This window comes from Equus caballus, chromosome 13 (assembly GCF_041296265.1).
Source record: "Equus caballus isolate H_3958 breed thoroughbred chromosome 13, TB-T2T, whole genome shotgun sequence".
Lineage (NCBI taxonomy): Eukaryota > Metazoa > Chordata > Mammalia > Perissodactyla > Equidae > Equus > Equus caballus.
Genome location: NC_091696.1, coordinates 31076613 through 31101507, shown reverse-complemented (window position 1 = coordinate 31101507; position 24895 = coordinate 31076613). Strand labels below are relative to the sequence as shown.

At 43.2% G+C, this 24895-nt stretch overlaps 1 protein-coding gene across 2 annotated transcripts in view; it reads right to left on the bottom strand.

Annotated features, from left to right (window-relative positions):
- Positions 1–24214, bottom strand: part of XPO6 (exportin 6) — a 96162-nt gene extending 71948 nt beyond the window's left edge. The window contains exon 1 of one of the 2 annotated variants that reach the window (XM_001915898.6): positions 23716–24214. In XM_001915898.6, the coding sequence (XP_001915933.2) occupies positions 23716–23718 (3 nt within the window). In that variant the 5' untranslated portion in view covers positions 23719–24214. The remainder of the gene's footprint in view (positions 1–23715) is intronic. The other variant, XM_005598823.4, reaches the window with a different exon arrangement.
- Between the last annotated feature and the right edge of the window lie 681 nt (positions 24215–24895).

Sequence of the window (24895 nt, the reverse complement as noted above, 5' to 3'; positions counted from 1 at the left end):
GGGTACAGATATACATTAAAGCAATTAACTCAGAAAATTATGTACAAAAGTTGCAGGAAAAAAATGTCTTCTACTGAAAGGAAGAAACAAAGAGCACACCACGTTCCGGTGTGCCCTTCAGGAATAACTACAGATATAACTTTGTACAATATGACCATGCAGATACTCAGTATTTGATTAAAACATACACCTTGGCTGCATCTAAACATAACTCTAGTCATTAAAAGGCACTTTTCTGCTATAGTCTAAAACCACCACAAAGTTGACCAATGGCAAGACACTCCCCCTAGTATTTCTTAGGTTTGCACAAAGAGCCCAGATTTTCTGTGTCCTCCATGAACAAAAGGGATCTGTGTACTGTTGAGGATCATGAGTTAGGAGCAGGACGACTGCCAGGTTGTCTGGGTCAGAAAGCCCAACCAGTCCCACTGTGGTAGTGATACGGTCGAGGTGGCATATTCTGTCCCCATGGGGCCCAATTAGAGGAAATATCTAGTACACAGAGGACAGCACATTTTATTCCGGGAAACTATTGCTGTACTACTGGACAATGCATAAAAACAAGAGGCACCAATTAGCCACCAGTGAACAGGTATACTGGTTTCAAAAATTTACAACAACAAATCTAAAGAAGACTAAAGAGTCGAGACACGTAAATGCTACACCTAATTCTAAACTAGATCTTTTACTGGAGGGAAAAATGGTATAAAGGGCATAATTGGGCCAAATGACAAAAATGGAATATAGATGGTAGATCAGAAAAAAGTGCCAAATCAATGTTAAATTAATTAAGTTGCCAACTGCACTGTGGTTACATAAGAGAACACCCCTATTAGGAAATACACTATATGGTGGAAATGGGCCATGATGTAGGCAACTTACTCTCAAACAGTTCAGAAAAAAATGCTGTGTGGGGATGTGTGTATATATGTGTATGTATGTGCATATATATACATAAAGTGCAAACAATAAAGCAAGCAGGGCAAAATGTTAACAACAGGTGAGTGTGGGTAAAGGGTATATGAGTGTTCTTTGTACTACTCTTTCCTTGCGATCTTTCTGTCAGTTTGAAATTATTTCCAAATTAAAAGTTTTTTAAAATCTCATCTGTTGGATTGGTCCCCTCTACCTTGCTGCTCACTGCTCTAAGCTAGCTGGGCAGAGGGAAGAGAAAGTGAGAAAGGGGCACAACAGGAAGGAGGAAAGCACCTTATTCTCTCAGACACCAGGTTTATCATCACACACAGTTTCTGAAAAAAGCTATTACATAACCTAGACATTAAAATTTGTGCATCTGCTGGGTGGGCAACAACCATATCCCACTAGGAACTAAAATACAGATTTTTATATACTTATTTATTTTTATTCCAGTCAGAAGGCTTTAATTAGACAGCCAAAAAAGCAAATGATAAAAATAGTTATTCTGCAAGAAACAGCCTAAAATAAATGAGTAATATAGCCAAGAATAGGCTCTCTCTTCACAATCCCATCTGTTTCTCTTTCCCAGGTACACATCCCAGGAGGATGAATGTTTATGCCTGTATGCCTAGTCAATTAAGCTCAAAAGAGACTGACTGAGCACATTAACAAAGGCATGCTACCAAGAAATCCTAAAACAGGATCACAGACTCTTAAGGGAAAAATAAACAAACCCTAGTGAACAGCAAGTCCAATCTCGTCTTACAGATGAGGAGAACAAAGCTCAGAGAGAGCATCTTGCCCAAAGTCGGTCAGTTATCAGTCAAGTCACGGAGGAGGGCCACCAAAGCCATTTCCCAGCGACAGCTCCTCTACCCCTTAAGGAAGCATGGAGGAGTTCTGCTCTGAGTGCTGTTAAGGATGATGAAAAGCTAGCATTACCTTGCATCAGATGAAACCAGGTAATGAAAGTGTGTGAAGTTGCTGGACCACTATAAAAATATGCTGCAAATGTGAAAGCACAATTAACACTACAGATCATATGTAAATAATTTCATTTCGGCACAGTTTAAGAGCAAGTCTCTTGTAAAACCCATACCACCTTCATCCTAAATTATTCCCAGAAAGAAGTGAAATTTCAAATAACAGTTAAAATAACATTTGTTTGAAATTTTGGCAAAAAGCTCCAGATTGTATTACACACTGTTGGGACTTGGGGGTATAACCACTTCCTTTCACCCCTCCAGGTTCTACCAAGTTGCTACAGAGTATCAAGAAACCAAGCGCAGATCAAAATCTAATGTCCTCTTCAAGGCTAGGCAAGCTGCAATACCTCCTCCTTCCCATCCTGAATTGACCTTTCCCACCCAAGCCCAGCCACACCACGAAGGCAGGACACAGGGGAAGACAGGCTTCTCGTGAAGGTAAGCAGGTGAGAGAGTAAAAGGCAAAACTGGCAGTGTTCCGATGCAGTGACCTCACACCTGGTAGATACGGGCCAATGGTGTTAGGCTCTCCCTAGTATACCCATCATAAAAAGTCAGGAGAGAAATCACTCCCATGGGAAGGAAGAAATGAAAGGAGGGAGACAGAGCCCAGAAGAATGTGCTCCAATACAGCTCCCGCCTGAGGTACAGACGACAACCCCCTGAATGGGCACCAAGATAGGAATAAGGGGACCAGAAAAGGTGCCCTCTACAAGAGTAATTAGAGAACCAACAGGTTTCATGGGAACCACAGCATGGCAGGAAGAGAAAATACCAGGTTAGGGCTAGTCCCAGCTCCAGAATACAGCCTGTGTAACTTTGGGCAAATCCTGCAAGCTCTTGGAGCGTCCCTGGTATTAAATGCAAACAGGTGTGTACACTGCATATTGATTACAAAGCACTAGGCAAATGTTGGCTAATATAGTCATCCCTCCCTCACTACAAGTTTCTCTTACACAAACTCCATGTTGGAATTTGCTTTTATAAAGGCAAAGTCCCCTAAGTTATCACCAGCTTGTCCCTCTCATGATATCCAGCATCACCTTAATACCTTAATTCTTAGTTCACGGTCAGTCACATTACTGGAAGGCTCTCCAAGTATCATTATCAATTGCCAAAGGGTGCTTATGAATCCCACTCAATAGAAACAACGATGCCCAAGAGAGCTGCAGCTGGGGGACCTCTGGTAGTGTCACATTACGCAGGAAGTGTGATGGTGCTGCAAAAGCAGAGATCTGTGTTCAGTAGGAAGTGACTCTTCCTGCCTGGGGGGTTCTAACTGCTCCTCCCCTCACCATAGATGACCACTAGCCACACAGGGAGAAGACACCACAGGCTCTGGTGAGAGCAGCTCTCCCCAGCCAGGGACTCTCCTGGTCTGCACAGCACTACTAGTAGATGCAGTTTTGTTAAGTTTTACTTTCAGTAGTATGCTTGGTAATCAGAATTATCATTTTAAAAAGCCATAAATTTTACAATATGGAAAATTATACCCTAATAGTGGAATAATACATGATTCCCTCCTCCACTCCATTGGAGATATACTGGGTTAGAGAGGCAAAATGGCGGGAGGTTTTGGGGGTGGGGGGTGATCAGGGGGTGGGAGGTGCACAGGAGAAAGGAAATGGGTCCTTAGCTCCTGTCCAATTACCCAACCCTGCCAGGAAACTTGGCCTGGCTCACATCCCTGGATAGTGAAGAGGGGACTCTACATGCAGTTCTCCAGCAGTGTCCAATCCCCACACAACAAGCACAATTAGCTGGAGGGGAGCATGTATCACCTTTCCCACAGTTCTCAACCGACTCTGCTACAAGATGGGGGCAAGGAGTGAAGGGAGGTAAAGATAAAGTGCTGCTTTTGACTCACTCCCACCCCAGCTCCGCTCATTCACTACGGGCGACAGTGCAAAGCCAAGGGCTAGAAATTCCACACCATTCCACCTGTGCCCTTCCCTGTACACAGGTGGCTGGGTACTCCCTATCCTGGGAATGACATAAAATGCACTGTTTGTTCACTGTTCCCTCCACACCTGTGAAGGGCACGGGCTCTGGAGTCAGCCCCACATCTGCATATGATTTCTAACTTCGCCACTTTATGTATGACCTTGAGCAAATGACTTAACCTCTCTGAGCCTCAGGCTCTTCACTCGCAAAACGGACTTACAACAATACTCCTCCTCACCAGAGTTGTGAGAAGTAGATGACATAATGTACGTAAATCCCTTGGCACCCTTAACCATAAATGAGCCAAATTATTTCACTATATATTTCACTAGTGAGTCAACAAGCTTTAAAAATAGGAAGAAACCAAATAAACAAAAATCCCACATAACAACTAAATGCTCCCAAAAAATCCCAAGTATGCCAACTGCCTTCACTTTCATTTTTATACAGATCACCTACCAGTGCTGCAAACAAGGAATATAAGAATGGCACCACACGTCCTCCAGGCTTCTACTTGTATTTGGGACAACATGGGTTTGGGATTAGATCCATGATTCTCACAGCAAAAGTTGTGGGGGTAAGTTTTTTTTTGTTTAATTTTATTTTATTTAACAGCAGGCTCCCTAGTATCTTTTTTTCTTTTTTTTTAAGATTGGCCCCGAGCTAACATCTGTTGCCAATCTTCCTCTCCTCTCCCCTCCCCCGCCAAAAGCCCCAGTACATTGTTGTATATTCTAGTCGTAGGTCCTTCTAGTTCTGCTGTGTGGGACGCCGCCTCAGCACGGCTTGATGAGGGGTGCTAGGTCCATGCCCAGGATCTGGACCAGAGAACCCCAGGCCTCTGAGGCGGAGCACACAAACTTAACCACTCGGCCACGGGGCCGGCCTCTGTTTTTTTTAAGAAAGAAATATTGCACAGAATCCCAATATAAAACACAGACTCAATCAGAGACTGCTTAATTCATGGGGGTGGGGGAGAGGAACCCAAACAACTATATACTCCCAAATCCAGCACTTCAGACGCCTCCAAGAATCCCTATGGGCCTAGAGAGCACAGGAAATCCCACACTAAAATTCCTCTGCATTAAACCCCTTCCAGCTTTATAATTCAGGTTCCACCAAGTCTACAAGGTCTTCTTCAAGTAATGAATGGCTGCTAAAAGACTGGTTTGTAAATTCTCTCTCAAGTATCTTCCAACTGCAAACCCCTCACCATCACCCAGGGTCTTCGCCACCTGACCAGTAAGAGTGATCACTGCCTCAGCTGGCCCTAACCTGCCCCTTGAGCTTCACTGTGCCCATACCCCCTTACTCAGTCTCCTTATGCATCCTGTGCCTGTCAGACCCAACTTCTCATTTTCACTCCACGTAACAATTCCATGTCTTCACATATGCCATTTTCCTCCACCTAGAAAACTCCTACCAATGCGTTGAGCTTCCTTGAAAATGTCAGCACCTCTGTGAAGCGTACTGCAGTTCCCCTTAACAGGGCCGGTCATTCTTTCAGGGCTTCCCAACACTAAAGTGAATACAGTGAACTGAAACTACCTCTTTCACTCTCACCCAATGCTGGCAAGTGCATGAACTAGTGGCACCTCAACGGAAGACGATTTAGCAGTATCTATAAAATTTTAAATGCATAGACAACTTCACCCAGCAAGTACACTTTTAGCGATTTTTTCCTCCAAAAGTTTCTGTGTAAAAGGATCTTCATGTCCACATGCCTTGTCAAATAAAAGATTGGGAACCTAAATTTCCATCAAAGCAAGATTGGTTAAATAAGATAACTATGTCCAATATACATTAAATTTTTTTAAAAGGCACACAACGGTGTAACAGTGTGTATAATACGCTACTCATGAGTGACGGCAGAGTGGGGAATATGAAAAAATATATATACATGTACACACACGTTTTTTTTAACTGGTAATGGTGGTTGCCTCCAGAGAAGGGAATAGGGTTCCGGGGCCAGGGGAAAGGAAAGAGGCTTACTTTTCTCCATACACTCTCTTGTTATCATTTAAGTTTTGTACAATGTTCATTTGTTTAAAAAAAAAAAACAGAATTAAAGAAAAAAGAAATTACCTACTAACGTACAGGTCTTTCCAGCAGCCTAGGAGTACAGGGGCAGAGACTACTTCCTATTCAGCTCTATGCTCCCAGAGTCTAGCACACAGTAAGCACTTAATAAACATTTGTTGTAGAAATTATTTTAACTCTGTCTTATATTAAGTGAGGCTGTAAACTAATTACTCAATGGCGATAACTTAAAAAGCTAACATTTACTTAGTACATACAAGGCACTGCACTAAGGACTTGACATCATCAACTCCTCTAATCCTCAAAGCAATCCCATTGCATAGATGAGGAAATTGAGGCCGGGAGAAAGTAAGTAACTTGTCCCAGGTCATAACACTCACGTAAGTGGCACAGTCAGGATTCAAACCCAGGCCCCAAACCCATACTCTTAAAACATGGGGTTACAGCGTTGTTCAGATACCTAGGAAAATAGTGAAATCACTCAACACTAAAGTGTACTCCTTCCTAAATACTTGCTGCAAAAATCTCCCGTCCTTAACTGCTTAACCATAAATAATGCTGAAATAAAAGTTAGGCCACCGCCTACTTGGGGACTGACGGATCCTTGATCCAAGCTCTGATCTTGGCTTTGCTGATTTACCTCCACCCCACTCCACCCCACCCACAAAAGGATCAGGCTCTGGGGAAATGATTAACAGACCAATCAAAACAAGACATGAGTTGCCCACTTATGAATTTACCATGGAAGATATTTTTGGTTCAATAAATCAATCCTCCATCTACACCTAGCATTCCACCTCTGTGGATGCCTGATCAAACTCTGAAGGCCTCACTGCCATTTTGGAATAATGGGAATTCGCATTTGGAATTCTACCTGAAAAATTAAAACCACTCACCTAGAAACATAACACTTTCCTACTTTCCCAGGACTCCAGTGGAGATGTCAAACACTGACAAATAGACGCCCCTGAACCCTCTGGTTGTCCTTGTTGTCCTCAACACTACTTCTACTGTTAAACAAAAATTCATACATCTCCTGAGGTATTAGGTATTAGATACTCTCACAAATTTATTCATTAGTTTTTAAGCTACTTTGTTGTTGTTTTTGCTGTTGCTGCCATTTTTTGATGACATAAAGGGAAGAACCTTACCTAAAAGTTCTCCAAATCACACTGCTGTAAAGGTTAACTTCTTGAAATTTCCTGTATATTCTCAGCCATGGACTGTGCTGTCATTTCATTTGCTTTCACTCTCCAACACCATGCTATCTTTATCTTTATTTTAGTTTCCATCCCATCCCAAGGCCTGTTGCCCTCTGTCCACTGACAACAACTGTAAACCAGGAACAGAGCATCTTGACCAACTAAATATGCTGAATTCAAGATTGTTGCCATAGATGGATCGTCATTTTCAAACTATAATACACAGATTCAAACTTTACCTCATCTAATTCATCTTTTTTTTTCTGCTTTAAAAGATATTGAGAGGCCATATATTGTATGATTCCATTTATATGAAATATCCAGAATAAGTAGATCCATAGAGACAGAAAGTAGATTTGTGGTTTCCAGGGCCTAAGGGGAGAGGGAAATGTGGAGTGACTGCTGATACAGTGTATAGAGTTTCTTTTGCAATGATGAAAAGCTCTGGAACTAGAGCAGAAATGGTTGCACAACATAGTGAATGTACTTTAATGTCGCTGAATTGTACACTTTAAAATAGTAAATTTTATATGATGTGTATTTTACTGCAATAAAAAAAGTAACCAACTTAAGACTGTGAAAAAAAATATGTTAAGGCACCATTTCCAATACATTAAAGTATAAAGGATACTTAAGTAAAGTAAGCATAAGGGATCTGTCTCCTATAAACAGATAAAAATAAAATCTAACTTGGTGATAACTTTTCCTACCAAAATAAAATATACCAAGTAACAATGAAAAGCCATATTTTTAACCTATTAAATTTGCTACAATTTTCTTAAGACAACCTAATGTTGATGAGTGTATTTATCTACAGCTGGTACTAAGAATAAACTGGTATAACCTGTCTGGAAAATACCTGATGATGAACCTTAAAAATGTTCATACTGAATCTGGAACTATTCTAAAATAAAAGCTTTATTAAAAAAAAAACAAAAAACTTCATACCCTTGGGCCCTTCTGGGAACCTAGCCTGAGGCAAACTTCCAAAATACAGAAAAAGCTTTTTGCAAAAACATTAATCACATATTATTTACAATGGCAAAAAAATGGAACAATCTTACTACCCAAGAATCCACGCAATGCAGTATTATACAGCCATTGTAAATATTTATAAAGTATTTAATCATTTGGAAAACCATTTACATAACGTTAAGAGGAAAAGGCAGAAGAAGAAAGTGCATTTACAGTGTGACCTCAACCATATTTAAAAAGTAAATAGAAAAAAAAGACTAGAAGGAAACAAATTAAAATGTTATCAGAGGATGAATCAGACAGTGGTGATTTCTTGCCTTTTTTTTACTTATCGATATTCTACAGAGTTCACAATACTTTTTACAGTCAGGAAAACAATAATTAAGCAAAATCAAGAGGTGGCTGAGAAGACTTTACGATAGCATCAGCACCTACTTTAATTGCCAAACAGTACTAGAACCCAGAAGGTGCAGAAATTGAGCTAAATTACTGGCCACAAATCTTGGAAGGCGTGGATACCACAGTTTGCGGACGAGGGTGTTAGTTTGTTTGTTTAATAAATCCCTATGGGAGAAAAGTATACAGGAAACTCCCCGTACTATTTTTGCAACTCTTCTGCAAGTCTAAAATTATCTCAAAATAAGATGTTTAAATTATACAAATAAATCCTCGATAGATCACTTAATTTGTCTTTCTCTAAAAACAGAATGCAGAATGCAGATGAATACTTTCCTGGGCAATAATAAAGCACGTGGCTCCTTTCCTCATGAATCAAATAAGTCTTTCCTGTAGTAGTTGCCTTCACAGAAATCACCTGGGCTGCTTAGTAGACGCCTTGTTCTTCAACATTTCAAAGCTTTCATCTTCAAGATCTGACCTAAACACACTGAGCTTTTTCATTCTATGTATATCTGTGGCTCCATCTGCCCAAAATGGCCCTTCTGCTTCCCCACCATGACTCATTCCCCAAATTCTTTGCCTGGTGACTTCCTCCTTCTACTCTGAAACCTAGCTCAGTTGTCACCTCCTTTGGAAAGCCTCCCCTGATACAACCCTCCCATCCCTAATTTGGCCAGGCTTTTCTTTAAGTACAGTTGTACCTCTTACAAGGTTCTATTTCTGTACATATCCTCCAGCACCTCCAGCACTACAATCACTTGATGACATGCACACCTCCTCATCCAGGGTTATAAACTTCTGGAAATTCTATTCACCCCTTCCCATGCTTACATTCAATAGCTGTAGACCAGATTAATTTCCAATTATTTTACAACTCAGTTGCAAGCAAGGCCCCAAATTCACCAACAAGGCTTCCTCCAGCTCCTGACTTTCCATTTCAGTAAAGAACTACAAATTACACACATTTCAGGGCATGGACTCACACCACTAGTTAAGTATCTTTCCAACTTTCTCTAAATCGGCAATGTTTGCAAAGGCCCAAGATTCGCCCAGTATTAGGAATTGCTTTCTTTCTACACCTAGAGTATGGTGACACCAAATTTTAACATTCTACTCTTTATCTATAACTTCTATTTGCCAACTAAGAACTTTAACTTCCTCGTATCTTTTCATTTGCATCACCAGTTCTATTAGTCGAATTTCTTTGGGGGATTATCTTCCATAAAGTAATGAAGACTTTTATAACACCCAAGTCATAATCCTGAAGAGTAAAGAACCCCAGGCTGCACTGAGCGATGAGGTGGGCCCACTCACTAGCCAGCTAAGTGACACCTGAAGGCATTGCAAGTCATACCTTTTTAAAATAGCACATGATTTATCAAAGGCTTGGAAGGTTACTGACAAATAATCAAAAACACAAGTGTTAAATATCAAGAGTCTACTGAGTATGCCAATAAAAACTGTCATCTCAGGGCCAGCCCTGCGGCTGAGTGGTTAAGCTCGCAAGCTCTGCTTCGGCCGCCCAGGGTTTCGCAGGTTCGGATCCTGGGCGCGGACATGGTGCCACTCATCAGGCCATACTGAGGCGGTGTCCCACACGCCACAACTAGAAGGACCCACAACTAAAAATACACAACTATGTACCAGGGGGCTTTGGGGAGAAAAAGGAAAAATTTAAAAAAATAAAATAACTGTCAACTCAAAGCTCTTTCAGACTGTTCACTATTAAGATGTAAAAGCAGATTCTTTTTCTCAAAATGTTTTCTTTTATTTCTTTGAGGTCTTTTCAAAAGCCTTCCAGTTTTTTCTCTTCATAAGAAGTCTCCTTTACAGAAACAGCAGGATGTGACTTTTCAGCCCTTTTCAGTAAGGTATGCCTGTCCTCAGAGCTCTGGAGACACAGACCAGTCACCCCCACAGTAAAATGAGAGGAAGGCCACATGGTGCTCCTTAAAGATAAGGTATGTGCCTGGATCTTTAATCTGCTTGTGAAAGAAGAGATAAGAGAGGATGGAGGGGAGGAAGGAAGAATATATACTGATTTTCAAACAATAAATGTCAGGTTTTCAAGAAATTTCAGGTGTACAGAGAGGTGCTATGACCTACAGTCCCAGGACAGGTGACTTCCTTTAACCAGCTGTAGACTCTCTGCCACCAGGGGAATTTCAGAAAATCAGAGAAACCCTAAGCGTAATCGGTAAACTCTCCTCTGAAGCTACTTCATATATCTTTAACATCCTAAACTTATCTTCTGCTTCATAAACCCAATTAACAGAACCACCAACAAATGATTACCAGAAAAATCACTTCACCAAGGTGAGCTCTGCAACTTTCAGGCAGTGGAATTGCTTTCCTACAATTAAACCTGTTCTTACATTATGTTATGACAAACAAACATGAAGCCAAGTGGGGAGGAATATATGTCTTAACTACATGGATCACAGACAAGGGTAAATGTATGATGGTTTGGAAAACTATCAGATTATGGTCCCATCACTCAGGCAATCATTTCATTCAAGTTCTCAATATTAGTACATATGAAATGTTAGTGTTCTTATTCTGACTAAAATCAACCAAATATGCAAGCTAGTCCAAACCTGACTAATTTTATCAACATTCTAAAATTATTCAAAGAAATTACCTTTTTTTTTTTAATTGCTGGCTGACCCAATGAAAAAAATGTAGGAAGATCAGGAGACCAGGAATGGTCAGCTGGCATAGGAAACACATATGACAATAAAATATCAAAAGATGTTCCACTTCACTCATAATTTTAGGGGACTGCACATGTAATTCCTAAGGGGCCATTTTCACTCTTCACATTAAAAAGTTTAAATGGCGTTAGCCAGAAGGTGGGGAAACAGAACTATCCCATCAGTGAGAGTATAAACTGATACAATCTATTTGTAGGAATAGCACTATCTACTAGAATTTTTAAATGCATTCTTTGCCCCACAATTCCACTTCTAGAAATTTATCCTACATCTCACAAAGTGGGCAAAGATAGATTCAATGTGTTTATTGTAGTACTGATGTATTAGCAGCAAACACTGGAAATCTAAAATAACCAACATTAGGAAACTAGGTAAATACATACAGGCAGGCAGACCATGTTCCAGGGCAAAACAATAAAAGAATAATCCACACTAATAGATATCCCAATTGAGTTACTGAACTTCAGCAATATAGATTTCTTCCAGCAACCATGCAAAAAAGACAAGTTATCTCTAACAGAGGTAAAGGGAGAGCATTGGATGAATTAGGCTAACCTGGCTTTTCCACACAACATCATACAACGGAGAAACGTCTACAGAATTCGTAGGAAAAGAATGTATAATCCATGAGCATTACACTCAAAGAGGTTGCCATTTACAGATAAGGACAGCAGACAGACATTTTCAAACATGAAATAATTCAAGGAATATAGAAACCATGAATTCTTTTGAAAAAAAACTATCAGCTAATCAATATTAAATGCACTAAAAGTGTTAAGAAAACACTCAATCCCAGATGGTGGAACAACGTCTACAAGATCTGAGGGAAAGAGTGCAACCCAAGAATTTTATACCTAGCCAAGATGTCCTTCAAATATAAAAGAAAACTTTTTTTTTCTTTGAGGACGATTAGCCCTGAGCTAACTACTGCCAGTCCTCCTCTTTTTGCTGAGGAAGCCTGGCCCTGAGCTAACATCCGTGCCCATCTTCCTCTACTTTATATGTGGGACGCCTACCACAGCATGGCTTTTGCCAAGCAGTGCCATGTCCTCACCCAGGATCTGAACCAGCGAACCCCAGGCCACCGAGAAGCAGAATGTGCAAACTTAACTGCTGAGCCACTGGGTCGGCCCCGCAAACAGACATTCTTAATTCACCAAATAAGGCAGCCTTTTTATAAAATGACAATAAAACCAAGCTAAGAGGGAGATGAATCAAAGAATTCAGATATGGAAAGACCCTAATTGAAAGAACACGTGAAAAGCACCGAATCCTTTAAATATAAAAACTAAGACTAAATACTGAGGGAATTATGGTTATATAACAGCCTATAAATGCTCTAAACACACTGAGAAAGTAAAATAACAATTAAGAGTGAGGAGAGGGAAGTGGAAGGAGTGCAAATTTTATTTTTCTTATTATAAAGTTCACTGATTCTGCCTAGAACTAAAATATGGAATATATACATTTATTAAAAAATGCCAACTTCCTAATGTTTCTCATAATCTTTTTCTTTAACCTACAGGGATTTATCAAGAGCTAATGATTATCAGGGCCGGCCCAGCGGTGCAGTGGTTAGGTTCCCATGTTCCACTTCGGTGGCCTGGGGTTCGCCAGTCTGGATCTCAGGTGCAGACCTAGCACCACTTGTCAGGCCATGCTGTGGTAGGCGTCCCACATATAAAGTAGAGGAAGATGGGCAGAGATGTTAGCTCAGGGCTAGTCTTCCTCGAAAAAAAAAAAGATAAAATTTTTTAAAAAAGAGCTAATAATTATTGAAGCAAAGATTCATTTAAAATTTGACAATTCCCTTTTCAGTTTCCCTTGTTTCTTTTTGTGCTGTTAAATTCAAGTGAGATGGATACACGTCAAAGGCAATATGCTTAATGAAAAAAGTCAGTCTCAAAAGGTTACATATTGCAAATTACATTCACATACCAATCTCAAAATGACAAAAGTACATAGATGGAGAATGGATTAGTGGTTGCTAGGAGACAGGGAGGGGGGTTACAAATACAAAGAGCATAAGGGTGTCCTTTTGTGGTGATGGGACAGCTCTGTGCCTTGACTGTGGTGGTCGTTACATGAATCAATACACAGAATAAACTGCACAGAACTATACACACACAAATAAATGCAGATTAAAAAGTGGTGAAAACTGAGTAAGGTCTGTAGTCTAGTCAATAACTGTAGTCTAGTCAATAACTGACATGTACCAATGTCAATTTCTGGTTTGATATCACACAGCTATATAAGATGTCACCATTGGGGGAATCTGGGTGAAGGGTACATGGGACTCTGTACTTGTTTTGCAACTTCCTTGTCAGTATATAATTATTTCAAAAAGTATAGTTTTTTAAAACATGGAAGAATAGTAAATTGATTTTTCTTTTATTTTAAAACTACTATGATCCAAAAAATCAGCACGATCACTTTTTTAATAAAAGTACTTATTTTAGGTATCCATCTCCCTTATTCAGATAGATAGATAGGTAGACAGAGAGACAGATACAAAAATAAATGAAATGTTTATATAATGTTAATCATAGGTGAGGGTAGTGGAACTCGAGGTGATTTTGTCATGTTCTTTGTAGCATTTGATACTGCCTGATTTTTAATGAGCACATGTCATTTTTATAAAAACTATCCAGGCATTACTCTTAAAAAGACAATCTTCCCTGGTCTGATTATTAGCCAATTTAGAAACAAATGCTGGGGATTTTTTTCCTAACTGCATTTAGCTCATAAAATACCTTCACCTTTTCAGGGAGTCTAAGACCAGAGACTATTTTCATTAGAACCTTCACAAAAAACAGCAGCAGGCTGCTCTAATGTAAATGAACTACTGCATCTGCTAAGCCTAATGGGCTTCACTGAAGTGAAAGGCATCAAGAAACCAAGCAACTTTCCTTTCTGCTGGGGTGCTGTAATGTTGTCCAGCTACCACTGTGCCCTCAATAGACATACTTTTTCTAGTCTACCACATTAGAGGATATGCAGAGATGTCTATTTTCTCTTTTCTCAGCAAACTTTTACCATCTTGCCCTTTCTATTACGAGGCAAATTCTGCAAGTTTTAAGGTTAGATGACTAGACGTACTGTTTTTCCTGGGACAATATACCCACTTGGGCTACATTTCAAGTAAATACGCCTATGCCAATGTGCACCGGCTTAAGAAGAAACCTAGTGACATAGAAGAAACATGGTCTGTGGAGTTGGAACCTTGGGTCTGAATCTCATCTCTATCAACTTGCTATGTAATTTTGGACAAGCTACTTACATTACCCTCCCAGAACCTCAGTGTCCTCCTCTTCCTCAACTGTAAAATAGGAAGAGATAATAATACTTACCTTGCAGGGTGGCTGCAAGAGATTAAATGAGCTACTGTATACAGCATACACGAAGTCCCCAAAAGAATGGCTAGCACTGAAGGAAATTATGAAACACGCACAGCCCTTTCTTCTCCCCCTAAACTCCAGCTTCCTTCCCTTCCCATCGGCCTCTTTCACGTCCCTCACTTCTTTCTGCTTCGTGGGTTTCCCTAGTTAGTATCTAGAACTCCCTCACTTCACCCCACCCCTACTCCCAAGTGTTCCCCAGCAGCTCTCCCAGTAGCAATTACCTTGTGGAACCTCCCAGGAAGTTCTACACAGTATTTGTTCTAACAACCACCTTTGCTCACCTGCTCGCCACCACCACCTGTCCAGGGGAAAGATACTGTTACCTGAGCTTGCTGGCTGCATGGGTTTGGAAACAGGGTGTTTACTATATTTATACTCTATTTCAATCTTACCTTACCACACTCTCCAAACACTGCTATCATCATTTACTAATCTCAAGGGCCCACCTTCACCTTAGATTTCGACACCTGACTATTTCAATTACCTAAACATCTGTTGAATGCTTGGTGGACGCTTGAAATGCAAAGAGGAGTAAGACTTATCCTGATATGGACTCACAAAGCAAGAATTAATCCTCCCCACCCCTAGGCTTGGAGAGGGAGTAAGGGGGAAGGAGCAAGGGAAAGAATGGAAGAGGTTCACATTTTGCTCTTTAAACTTCTAAATTGTTTGACACTTACCACAAGAGTGTAGACTTGTAATTCTTATATAATAAAAACAAATCAAAATTTTAAAAGCCAAAAAAACGCTAACTATAATCAAAGATGATAAATGTTAAACTAGAGGCTGGAAAGCCCCAAAGAGGTTATGTTTACAGTGCCCTTGAAATGGGAGGTAATGTCTCACCTGCAAAAATGAAGAAAAGGACATTTAAGCAGAGGGAACAGCACTGAGCAAAGGCAGAGACGTTTGAAAGCCTACTCAGTGTTCTAGCAATGACAAGCAGTTTCTTGTGGCCAAAGAACAAGGTATAATTTGAGAATTCTTTAAAAGATATTCCAAATAAGTCACTTTAAGCATTTAATAAATCGTCTTCACCATCAGAGGACTAAAAGTAAGTGAAATTGTGAAAATCCAGGGCCTATGTGCTTTCCACTCCTCTGCCATGATAAAAACTTAGTCTGATAACAATGGGACTCTGATTTGGGGTCAAGTGACATGATCACATCTGAGTTCCATGAGGTAGCTGTGGCAGAATACAGAAGACAGACTGTTGGAGGAAAAACCTAGAAGCTGTCAAGACACCAACAGTGAAAGCAAGGGACAAGGAAGGACAGCCTGACCTACGTGGAGGGAATGGAGAGGAAGGCCAAAGTCAGGACACAAATAAGTTAGCAGCAGCATCACCAGGCCTACAAGGCAAAGAGGAAGTGAAAGATGACTCAGGTTTATCATCTGAGTATCAAGTGAATAAGGTCATTAACAGAACTAGGGCATGGGGACGATGGATTTGTTTAGACATGCTTAACTTGATATCTACAGAACACTCAGGTGGATGTCCAAGGTGGAGAGGAGAGCTGAGTTCTCAGTGGTATACAGGTCACAGCTGAAGCCAGGAGAAAGAAGACTAAGGGAGGCTGCACCAAGAAAGTAATATCATAGAAGCCAAGGGAGCCAAGAAAGGCCTAAGGACTGAAAAGAGGCTATTTATATTGGATTCAGCACAAAAAAGTTAGAGGTGATCTTAAAGAGTGAAGACAAAAAGTCAGTCTGCGATTGGGGGGAGGAGTATGTGAAAAAATAGAGGCAGAGGGTAGCAGCTACAGAGTCAGCAATTCCCTTCCTCTTCACTCCAGCCGCCTGTGCTGTCACATCTTCCTTGATTTAGACATGTATGTCAACAATCCAACGACCTGAAACTGTCAACATCCTTGTCCTGCCCAGTGCCAATTATCTTCATCTCAAGACAGCAGCAACTGCCTACCTACCTACAGACACAGCTGAATCCCTTCTTTTATCAGCCTGTGGCCCATCTCCTGTCATCTCTTCCATTCCCACCAAATCCAAATCACCATTAAAATTTCCCACTGTTCCCAATCACCAGGTGGGACTGCCCCTAGGCCTCCAAAATCAACTTGAGCTTTTCCTTTTTTTTCCTTCCTTTCCTTCCTTGAATCTGGAGTAAGTCAGAGTTTCAAGTGACAACTTCTAGCTCAAGTTTTCCTCTCCACTCCTAATTCCATATCCAAGAACAGATCTCTGTCACATCCATACAGGCACAGTGTCATATCTGCTTTCCCATACCAATCTAACCTACACACAGCAAGTAGATTAATGTTCCTTTAAGGAAAACAAACAGCCAAAAAACAAAGCCAAACTCCCTAGAGTGGTAATGGAGGCCCTCTGTAATCTAATCAAAAACTACCTTTATAGCTTTCTCTCCAACTACTACTTCACAAAAAACCTCCACCATGGGCAAAACCAGTCTATTTGATGCTTTTCTTTTTTTTTTTTGAGGAAGATTAGCCCTGAGCTAACATCTGCTGCCAATCCTCCTCTTTTTGCTGAGGAAGACTGGCCCTGAGCTAACATCTGTGCCCCTCTTCCTCTTATTTGATGCTTTTCTTAACATTACACATTTAGTTACACCCTTCTCTTCTGAAATAGTCTCTCTCCGCAAGTTTTACTCATGGCAGGGAACATAACTTACTCCCTCTCTTTAAAGCCACCTTTGAACACCCAAGACCTCTACTGCATTCCTACCACAATTTAACCATCTACTATGCCAGGAATTGGGATACATCAGTGAACAAAGCAAAATCTCTAGCTCTAGAGAGTTAATATTTTAGCAGAAGGTAACAAAAAGTAGACCTCATAAATAATGTTAAGTATATAAAATGTTTCAAAATTGTAAACGCTACAAAAAGAAATAAAGCAGGATATAAAGGACTGGGAGTTGTGGAGCTAAGGGATTACAATTTTAAATAGGATGGTAAGGACAGGCCTCATTGGGAAGATGATTCTTGAGCAGGCTTCAAGAAAGTCATTAGTCATGCAACTATCTAGGGGCAAGTGCACGCCCAGCAGAGGCAGCAGCCAGGCCAAAGCCATGGGGCAGGAACGCACCTGGAGAGTCTGAAGAACAGCAAGGAGGCCAGGGTAGCTCAGCAGCATGAGCCAAGGGGAGAGTAAGAGGAGACGGGTTCAGAGTGTAACCATGGGCCAGAACACGGAGGGTACAGTGGGTCATGGAGGAGCGTGTGGGCCGCTATTAGCGTCAGTGTAGGTGAGATGAGGAGCCACAGGAACAGAGCAAAGACATGACCTGCTTTAGATTTTTCCAAGGATCACCAAGGCTAGGGTGTTAAAAAGAGTCTATAAAGGGGCATGGTCAGAAACTAGGAGAAGGTTAGGAGGTGACTGCAGCAATCCAGGCAAGAGATGACGAAGGCCTGAACTAGAGTGGGAGCAGTAGAGGGAATAAGAAGTGATAAAATCCTGGCTACATTTCAAAGGTAGAAAACAATCAGCTTTCATGATAAGGACCAGATGGGGGAATGAGAGAAAGAAAGGTCAAGGATGGCTCCCAAGTTTCGGGCACAAGCAACTGGAAGGATGGAGCTGCCCTCAAATGAGATGGAGAAGACTTAGAGGGGAAGCTCAGAAGTTGAGTTTTAGATGCCACACTTGACATGCCTGACAAATAAGCCTGCAGGTCAAGGAGGCAGTTAGATACATGAGAACTGCAGCTGAGGAAAGAGGTCTGGAACGGGAGCTCACTAGCTCTGAGGCCTAGGGCACGCCAACTCCTCAAAGATCAGTGAGATGAGGAAGAAACCAGTGAGATAGGGGGAAAACTGAAAGCACATCTTAGCGTCCTGGAGGCCAAGTGAAGAAAGACTTAACGCAAGAGGGAGTCTTCAACTTGTCCAATGCTACTGATAGATCAAGTAAGGCAAAAACTGAGAACTAACCATTCCAGGGCCACCCCATGGCCGAGTGGTTAAGTTCGTGTGCTGTGCTTTGGCGGCCCAGAGTCTGGCCGGTTCGGATCCTGGGTGCAGACATGGCACTGCTCATGGGGTCCCACACAGCACAACCAGAGGCACTCACAACTAGAATATACGACTATGTACTTGGGGCCTTTGGGGAGAAGAAATATAAAAAAAGAAGATGATTTGCAACAGCTGTTAGCTCAGGTGCCAATCTTTTAAAAATAAAAAGAAAAGAACTAACCATTCCATTTAAGAACGATGTGGGGAGGGCTCTTGACAAGTGAGCTTAAGAAAGAATGGAAGGTAACGAACCAGAGAACACTCTTACCTGGAGTTTCGCCAAGGGGAACAAAGAAATGGGGCAGCAGCTGGCCAGGAAAGTAGGAGTAAAGGTATTTACCACGAGAAAAAATAACACGTTTGAGCCGCATGCATGTATGCACACGAAGCCCTAAAAAGTCCTACCCACTCAAATGTTAATTCCTTCCTTCACTCTCCCTTGACACCAATTATTTTCTATTATCTTTACTGATATATACCTGATCTTCCTAACTATTTGCAAACAACTTTTACTTGGAAGGCCCTTTTTTGCCTTGTCCAACTGTCCAACTCTTCCTAATCATTCAAGACAACTATTCCTCCTGGGAAACCTTCCCTGGCTTCCCTCCTCAGTTAATCTCCCTCAGATACGCTACCTTTGTACCAGTGCGTGCTTGTCCTAACGCCCTTATCACAGTCTCTTGTAATTATCAGAATATACGTCCCTTCTTCCCCACTAAACTGACTCCTAGAGGGCAGGGGCAATATTACCCCTCTTAGGGTGAAAATATAATAGTTAAGAACCCTGACTCTTGAGCCAGACTGCCTGGGTTAAAATCCCTGTTCCACCACTTGGTTGCAGTTTGACCTTGGGAAGTTGCCTAACCATTCTGGGCCTTGAATGTTCTCATCCCTTAAAACAGGAAATAGGGGGCAGGCCCATGTTGTGGAATGGCACAGGTCTTAGCTCAGGGCTAATCTTCCTCACCAAAAAAAAGAAGGGGGGGGCGACAAAAATAGCCTCTGCCTCCTGGCACTGTGTGGAAGAGTAAATGAGTTAATATATGTAACGTGCCTAGCATATGCTAAGTCCTATAAATATTAACTATTCTATTATTATATTGTAATCACAGTACCTAGGAGTTTAAACTTGATGCAGGAAGTCAGTAAATTATTTCACAAATGAACAAACTGAGGCACTAAAAAACTCTGGCCTACTGTAGAGAATTACTTCTCTATGCCACATTAATAGAGTTTTTGTTTTTGTTTACCAGGTAATTTCATCTGACCATGCCATGTACTAATTTTTCCAAAAGCTGTTTTTCAGTCATTTCTCAATATTTAACCTGTCTCCCAGACTACCTCTAACTTATGTGACTGACATACAGGACTTCTGAGTCCTGCTGAACCTTTCCCTGCCGTCTCCCCACACCACCACGGCTTCTGCATACCCCCACCACATGGTGCACGATGCAACACTGTTGACGAACAAGTGAACGACACACTATCTGAGGGGCCAAACTTAGGTCTGATTTTGCCTCTATTACAGGGACCAGTCAGGGAAGGTGACATTCAAAAGCGAGAAGTTTGTAACCTAAGCAACTAAAAAAACACTGATTTAAGCAAGGACTCAATTTTGCACAAAATTTCCACAATAAGCAACAGTTTGTTCAATATCAAGTAACAACTTTTCACAGGAATAGTGGGAATCTCTAAGATGCTACATCACTTAAGAACTCCTGGGAATTAAACACAAAATGATTTAACCAAATGCAGTTTCAGCACAGCTATTCTAGTAATTCTGTACTGCAACTACAAAACTTTTTTAACTAGTTCTAAATCTGCAGGTCAAGATCCCCCTTCCTAGAGAGACAGTTTAAAAGAAATTCCCATACTCCCCGGCCCCCATCACTATGCATCTCAGAACCAAACAAAATATAGTCAGATGACACTCCCGATCATCTTCCACGTGAGGTGGCACATGTACTGCAAAGACCACAGGCTTTGGAGCAGAGCACCTTGGGTCCAAACGCCGGCTCCACAGCTTATTCAACAGGCATCCTACAGCAGGTCCACTGACCTCCCCCTCTGGGAGTAATGGCAATAACGTAATCTAGCAGGGTTGGTGTGCTTACCTGATACTGAACAACTGAAAGAAAAATGAATAAATGAAAAAGAGGTAGCTTATAGCAGATACTTAATAAACGGTACTTTTTATCATATTACACCAGTTTCATCTTATGAGAGTTGAAGTGTTAAAAAGAAGATATTAAAAAGGCCCAAAGTTATATGCCAACTAATACTCTTCAAAGTAAAAATGTCACATCAGTAAGAAATGGAGAGGAAAAAGTTCCTGGAATAAAAAAAGAACTGTGATCCCCAGAAAAGACCCTCCTCCTGAAAGACACAAACGAGGCAATGGCTTCCTTGCATTTTGGGGACAATGCCTGCACCGCCCACACCCATGACCCTGGAACACCTACAGATGAATTCCTGGTGTCATAATGCAGAAAGGATATGATTCACCTATTCACCTCACATCCACTGTGGCCACCTCTATATGCTCAAACAAGCGAGGTCTAGGTTACAGAGACCTTGACTCAAAACTTCTCAGAAAAAAATGTACATGGTGTACATGAAGTCAACCCACTCTATAATTAATTGCTCAAAGGTGGTCACTTTCATAATGCTCTCCTGATTGCCAATTAAAATGAAACCTGAATACAGGGTGCCTGGCTTAGTCAATAACCAATAAAATTCTGTCCAGGGGTTCTAAAGCAACGTCGTAAGCTCCCTGAGGGGAGGTACATGTCTGGCTTGTTCATCTGACATTCCCTAGAGCCTGGCATATGGTGGCTACTCAAAATTCATTGAAAGATTTGCACACCCATGTTCACAGCAGTATTACTCACAGCAGCCAATACGTAGAAGTAACCCAGGTGTCCACCAACAGGTATAGGCACACGATGGAATATTATTCAGTCTTAAAAAAAGAAAATTCTGACACAAGCTGCAACACAGGTAAACCTCAAGGACATTATGCTAAGTGAAATAAGCCAGTCACAAAAAGAAAAATAGTGTATGATCCCATTTATATGAGGTACCTAGAGTAGGCAAATTCAGAGACAGACAAGCAGAACAGCGGTTGTCGAGAGATAGGGGGAGAAGGGTATAGTGTTATTGTTTAATGGGTAGTTTCAGTTTTGCAGATAAAAAAAAGTTCTGGGGATGGATGCACAACAGTGTGAAGGTTACTTAAGGCTACTGAACTGCATGCTTAAAAATGGTTAAAATGGTAAATTTAATGTTATGTATATTTTACCAGGATTTAAAAATAAAACAAGGGGCCAGCCCCATGACGCAGCGGTTCAGTTCGCACGTTCTTCTTCTCGGCAGCCCGGGGTTCGCCAGTTGGGATCCTGGGTGCGGACATGGCACCGCTTGGCAAAAGCCATGCTGTGGCAGGCGTCCCACATATAAAGTAGAGGAAGATGGGCATGGATGTTAGCTCAGGGCCAGTCTCCCTCAGCAAAAAGAGGAGGATTGGCAGTAGTTAGCTCAGGGCTAATCTTCCTCAAAAATAAATAAATAAATAAATAAAACGAAAAAAATTTCATGAAAAGAATAAATGAAGGGGCCCGCCCAGTGGCGCAGCAGTTAAGTGCGCACGTTCCACTTCGGCGGCCCAGGGTTCACTGGCTCAGATCCCAGGTGCAGACGGGGCACCGCTTGGCAAGCCATGCTGTAGTAGGTGTCCCACATATACAGTAGAAGAAGATGGGCATCAATGTTAGCTCAGGGCCAGCCTTCTTCTTAAAAAAAAAAAAGTATGAAGGAAGGAGTACTATTTCCATCACTCACTAAATGATGTTATATCTCATACCTTTGCATTATTCATTAGAGAATTCCTATCTTCACATCTTACAGATGAGGAAATTGGGACTCAGAGAGCTTAACTGGTCTGCCACTATTCTACATATAGTATCTACTATCCAGTGCTGCTAGGCATTGCTAGTGTGTTCTATCCGACTGCTGGTAAGCCCCATGAAATCCAAGGTTATGCCTTAAGTCTTCTTTCTAGGCCCAGAACCTAACGCACCACCCACAGGCCTCCTGAAAGTTTTGAAAATGCCACTGGCCCAAACATCCATATAACTGAAGATGTCACTGCATCCCTCTCTCTACTAAACCCCTAACTCGGCAGGGGTAAAACGGGCAGCCTTAAGAACACAGGCTGGGCAATCGACCACTCCCTGCGGGCTTACTAGGTGCCAAGAGCTGGGGCAGACAAAGGTTCAGACGATTTCATCTTCGAGGGAACTCAGTCTACTGCGGTAGACAGCTAAGGCTCAGAAACAATTACAACAACAAAAAGACAAATGCTTAACAAAGAGATGTGAGTACACAAACCTACAGGAATACTGAGAGCGTCTATGGGTCTGGAAAATGTGGGAAGTATCCTCAGAAGACGCAGCTTCTGAGCCAGATGTGGAAGGATGAAGTCTTCCAGGCACTACCAGGGCAAAGGCCAGAGGATGTGGCAGAGAGAGAAGCCGACCAGGTGTCAAAAGAACACGACTGATCCCGATTTTGCTATTACTGAGCTAAGCGAGCTCTGCGAATCACAAATCCTCTCTGTTCCCCCATATATAAATCTACAGCAAGACCCCCGTCGCGCTCGCTGCGTTACATCTAATAGGAGCTCTGAAGTGAGACTGTCTGGGTTCAAATCTTGCCGCTGTCACTTAAGAGTCACCTTGAGCTGAGTACTCACTCGCTTTGTGCCTCAGCCTCCCCACTTCAGACCAGAAGGCTGGCGTGCTAATCAAATAATACATGTCAGTCACTTAACACGGGCCAGGCACACAGTCAGCCCTCAATAAATAAACGATTGCTACTGTCACGCCGAGCTGCAACGTGGGCGAGGCAAACACCAGACGCAAGGGTCGTGCCTGCGGCGCTTCCAGGTCCCTCCCAGCCCTGCGCCGTCCCTGGGGGGATGGGAGCTCAGCGCCGGGGCTGCAAGCCCTGCACGCATGTGTCACTGCCGGCTCGGCACGCGCCTCTCCCCGCCCCGGGAGAAGCGATGGCTCAGCAGTCCCGGGCCCGCTCCCAGCCCTCGGGCCCGGCACCCGGAGGGAAGGGGCTCGGACCCCACTTACCATGCTGGCCGGGGCGGGGGCGGCTCAGGTGAGCTGGCTCTCGGGCTTCGGACACGTCCCGTTCGCACAGTTCAGGTCATGGTCCCGGCAGGCTCGGGAAGTTCCCCGCCCATGCAAAGACGACCACTTCCCCACCCGGGCCCGCGGGGTCCCTCTAAAAGGAGCGCGGCCCCCCGGCCGGCCTCATCGGGGACCCCCGGCACAATTCATCCAGACCCACCCGCCCCTCCCCAAGGAAACTGCAGAAGCAGGAAATGGGGCTCGGAGGCCGGCGAGGCGGGCAGCGGCTCGGGGCCCCCCGCCCGGGCCCGACCCCCGAGGGGAGGCTCCGGGCCCAGGCAGGGGCTCCCCGGCCTCCGCGCTCAGAAGCGGCGGCGGGCCTGGCCCCGAGGCTGAAGGGGCGGAGGCTGACGGGGCCTCGGCGGCGCAGCCCGGGCAGCGGGCTCAGGCGAGAGGCCCGGGCACCCGCGCTGTCGTCGCCGCCTCGGCCCGCACGGCCGCCGCCCCCCAGAGCATCCCTGCGCGAGCCCGCCCCGGAGCCGCCACTCGCTCGCGCCGCGCGGCCACCCCCCGACCAACAGCCCCAACGCGCCGGAAGTGGCGAGCGCCCGGCGCGGCCCCACGGCGCGGCCGCCGGGCTGCGGCGCTGGATCCGGACCAATCCGGAATCGAGCGGGCGGGGGAGGGGGCGCGGGGCGGGGCCGCACCTGACGGCGACGCCTGGCCCCGCCCCGCGCCCGCCGCCCGTCCACGAGGGCCGGCGGCCATGTTGGTAAAGGGCGCCTGGCCCGCCATCTTAGTAAAGGCGGGGTTTCTCTTTCGCTTCCTTCGCTCATTCATTCCGCGGATGTTTCAGGAGCGCGGTCTACGCGCCAAGCCCAGGCCTAGAAGTCAGCGGCACGCAGCCCTTGCCCTCCTGGAGCTTACATTCGTTCGGTCCGCGCACATTTTAGCCCTGCTGTGGCCCAGGCGCTGGTGTATTTGCTAGGACTGATGCGGGGTTGAACCCTCTTTATTTGTGAAAATGCTAATTTTAAGAAATAGAAGCAGGAAACAATCCCAAGCAGCAGAGGTGCTTCTAGGGCGTGCCTACTGCATAGACTGGAGCAAATCTGTGTAAGCTAGTGGCTTTCAAACTCTAACGTGAACCAGAATCACCTGGAGGGCTTGTTAAAACACG